Source organism: Teleopsis dalmanni, chromosome 2, assembly GCF_002237135.1.
Source record: "Teleopsis dalmanni isolate 2A chromosome 2, ASM223713v2, whole genome shotgun sequence".
Lineage (NCBI taxonomy): Eukaryota > Metazoa > Arthropoda > Insecta > Diptera > Diopsidae > Teleopsis > Teleopsis dalmanni.
In genome coordinates, this window is record NC_051847.1 from 204,614,305 (window position 1) to 204,618,152 (window position 3,848).

The following is a 3,848-nucleotide window of genomic DNA, read 5'->3' on the forward strand; positions in this document are numbered from 1 at the left end:
TTTGGGTGTTAGTATGCGAAGTCGCATATCAATTTTTGCTGCATCGCATCTCTGCTTAATGAAATGTTCTAGAATTTAATTAAAAATATTTTATGGTTGCTAATTTAAAATGGATATTAAATTTGTTATTGTTTTAAGTACTTTCGAAATATAATATGCAATATTCATAAGTTTATGCAATATATTACAGCAATATATACAGTTTTAAGTTGGCTTAATTATATTAGTAACTATCACATAACAAGTGTTTTACTTATTATATTAATTTTTTATTAAGTAAAATATAATTGATTACTCTATTCAATTTTTAAGGTCTACTAGGTGGTTCTTTTGGTTCTGTCCATTCCCAATCTTGCCAATTAACACATTTCCCATACTTATCAGAGAATAACTTATTCGGTTTGCAACGTCTTATTTTTGCAGGTTGACCTTTAAGTTCACACTCCCAATATGAAGTTGGGTCCCAAGTATTACGGTAAAGATGATTTTCTTCAGCGGAGGTCTTGCAACCAGGTTCACCATTGTGTTCTACACGAGACATACCCAACGTGATTAACCTGTAATGTTTATATATTTATAAAACATGTTATTTATATTATTAATTCTATTAAATCACTTTTAAGATAATTTTCTAATGGAGTGTAAAATGAAGCTCTCTCTCTCTCTTAAAAATGAAGGTCTGAGAGGGAAATTTTCATAAATTATTACAAACAGTCTTAAGACAAAAATATATTTTGAAATTAAAATATGCTTCAGTTTTAGGGATAACCCGAAATACCCGATATTTATAAAGTGTTTACATTTATCTAAATAATGTCTTTCATATCTTCAACAGAAGACAAAATAGTACATCAAGCATACTTATACCTCACTGTATCGTGAAAAACAGCTATATTGTCTTAAAAATATACATCACTTAGATGTTCAATAAACCATTTTTAACAATAATAACATTTTTTATAAATTCTATAAAAAATATGTATTCTACATACATTCTTGAAAAATATTCTATAAAAAATTGACTGTTTATTAACCAGATACCCATTTCACCAAGTACAGTAGAACTTACTGAGCTATCTTTAAAAGCAACTAATGAAACATCATCTAAATAATCAATAAGTGTTACAATCTCTTGTAGAGTTCCAAATAACCTGAGTCGCTTCTTTTCCTCTTATATATACGCCAGACGTCTAGTACTACTATAAAATTTTGTTCTATACGATTGAATAGATTCATGAAGAGATAAACGCAGCCATTTTTAATTATAAAAAAATGCAGTAATTGCTGTAGGTAGACTCTATCTTTAATCCGTTTAAATGCTAACCATTTGTAGGAGAAAATAAAAGATCTTATCTCCTAAGAAAGCCTAGTGACAGAAATTTATATTTCGATATATCATTTCGATATAAATACGTGTGAGAACTCTACAAATTTTTAACTTTGTGATAATAACAATTGATCAAGATATGTATGTGCGCTTGTAAACGAAGAAAAAAAATTTGGCGATATGGGCTGCATCGCCAAATAAAGATAACATTTTATTCTAATAAGCAAATGACAGCGTCTATTTTTTATAAACATATACTCTACTTTTAGGAATATTTGATGATATTTGGTGTTCTTATTTATAATGTAACTACTAGTCGACTTAATTTAAATCACTAAATAATATTTTCTATACTTTTTCAATTCTATATAATCTCCCAAATTTATTCTAATCGCTACAAGTTTCTTACGCATAGATTTTACCATATCTAAACATTAGCGAAATGTAGAAGATATGGGAAAGATTTTGAATGCAATCACTTCCATTTGTAGTTAGTAGATTTATGCAGATCATAGTCATGAAATATTTTTCCATAAAATATTTTGAAATATTTTAAGTATGTATAAAATTTGTAATTCCTGAATTGTAATAAATCACTTCATGCTTACGTATAATTTTCTTATGCAAACCACTCATTTCTCCCTCACTATTTTCCCAACACAATCACTGCTGGTATGCCATAAATTTCTATAGTTTTCGGCTGCATATTATCCTGTGGCAGTCCTTGCCTGTCTACCTAACTGTGCAATTACTCAAGTATGCAGACCATAACCTAAAATGGCTTAAGGCACTAAACCACTGGCACAACTTTGAAAAATACAGGCACTTTTCATGGAAATTCATAAATTTCCTGATATGAAGGAGCACAGTTTCTATTCCTATTGTGGAGAGGTGTTGCCATTTATATATATTTCTTGTGCTGGCAATGATAATGAAAAAGTAAGGCATGAAGTGGTAACAGCATAAAGCTGAAATATTTGTTGTCAAAAATTACTCAAAGCATTGTTTTGAATTAATTAGCATTGTTTGATGATCATAGTTGGTTGAATAAATTACCTTTAGAAAAGAATGGAGTTACTTAGAGTTCCTTTTTGAGTAAACATCAATTTATTATGCATTTGGTTTTGCATTCGTCTTGAACGGTGCGTATGAGTAACATAATTAAAAGGGGCTTGCTGTCGAAGTTAAAGTAAATAACGAACAAATCTTACAAAACGTATTACACTGCTTTTAAAGTATAAAGAATAACACTGAATATCTAATTTTTCGACTAAATTGAAGAGTTTTCGATTAGTGCAAAAAACAAATTTATGAGATATTATTTCAAAAGTGAATAATGTTACTGAAAAGTAATGCTAAATGAAATAAATCTCATAGAATATGGCAAACCACAGCTCCATTTACTAAAAAAAAGAAGTCATTCTTTTAGTGAAAAATATTTACATAAAGTAAAGTATATAAAGTAATTTTAAAAGTTATTAAATCATAAAATATACTCTTTGTTGTTGTATGTCAAGAAATTATTATGTCAACGAGATGACTCCCGGGTCAAAAAAAAAGCCTAACAGGTGAGTAATCAAACGTGTATATGATATTATTAAGAACTTTTCTAACTTTTTAATTTTAAATATTCCATCAACTTTTCGTGGAATATGTAATCACTTAATTGAAGCTCCATCCGATTTCATAAAGAATGCTTTTTTTTGAAATATACTCCACATTCATTTTTCCATTAGTTTTTACTATTTTACTTTCTTTTAAGAAAATTAATTTTTTATTGTTAAAAAATTTAAATAATTAAAATATTTTTCATAATTACGCGAATTGCTTTCAATATTACACCATATCTTCACCTTAAACTTTAATACCTTTGTTATCACAATTTGCTAATTGATAAATAACGTCTAATCGTGACAGCCAGAACTCAACTGAAATTTCCGTAAAAAAACTTACAAATAATCAACTCAATAAGAATATTGTTATTTTTTACACTGTAAATTGCTTACTTTAAAATTATATTAATTAATTTACCTAGAAAACAACTCCTCTATAAAATCAAAAATACAAATAATAAATTTACGATTCAATTTAAACAAACTTATTATTAAAAAATATCTATATAGAATATGTAAAAATAAAAATTATTTTATTAATAATTTTCTTCTCTATGAAAATTTCTACATACCAAAGTGAGAAAGTTTTTTCAAATAACAACAATAACCTAACCTTAAAAAATTATTAAGGTCTAGTTGTTCTGGACATCAATCTGCGTTTATGTAAATATCTATATAAAATTAATAAACAAACTAAATTTCAAATATAAATTAAGTATTTTTTTTATTTCACAACATTTTTTTTTCAGTGTATATTAACTCAATTTTAATAATTTTTATCAATTTTAAACACAAACAAACAGTAATTAATGTGCTTAAATAATATACTAATGCATAAATTTTCACCCCAAAAGTGCAAAATATCCATTAAAAATACTTCCGTATATATTTAGGGGTTAACATATTGC

At 26.8% G+C, this 3,848-nt stretch overlaps 1 protein-coding gene across 1 annotated transcript; it reads right to left on the minus strand.

Annotated features, from left to right (window-relative positions):
• Positions 1 to 248: 248 nt before the first annotated feature.
• LOC119685273 lies at positions 249 to 3,246 on the minus strand. Its single transcript, XM_038099513.1, has 2 exons — positions 3,196 to 3,246; positions 249 to 557 (listed from the first exon to the last, which is right to left on the minus strand). Exon 2 carries the CDS (start codon positions 539 to 541, stop codon positions 308 to 310), a length of 234 nt encoding a protein of 77 aa, XP_037955441.1. The 5' UTR covers positions 542 to 557; positions 3,196 to 3,246; the 3' UTR covers positions 249 to 307.
• Positions 3,247 to 3,848: the final 602 nt, after the last annotated feature.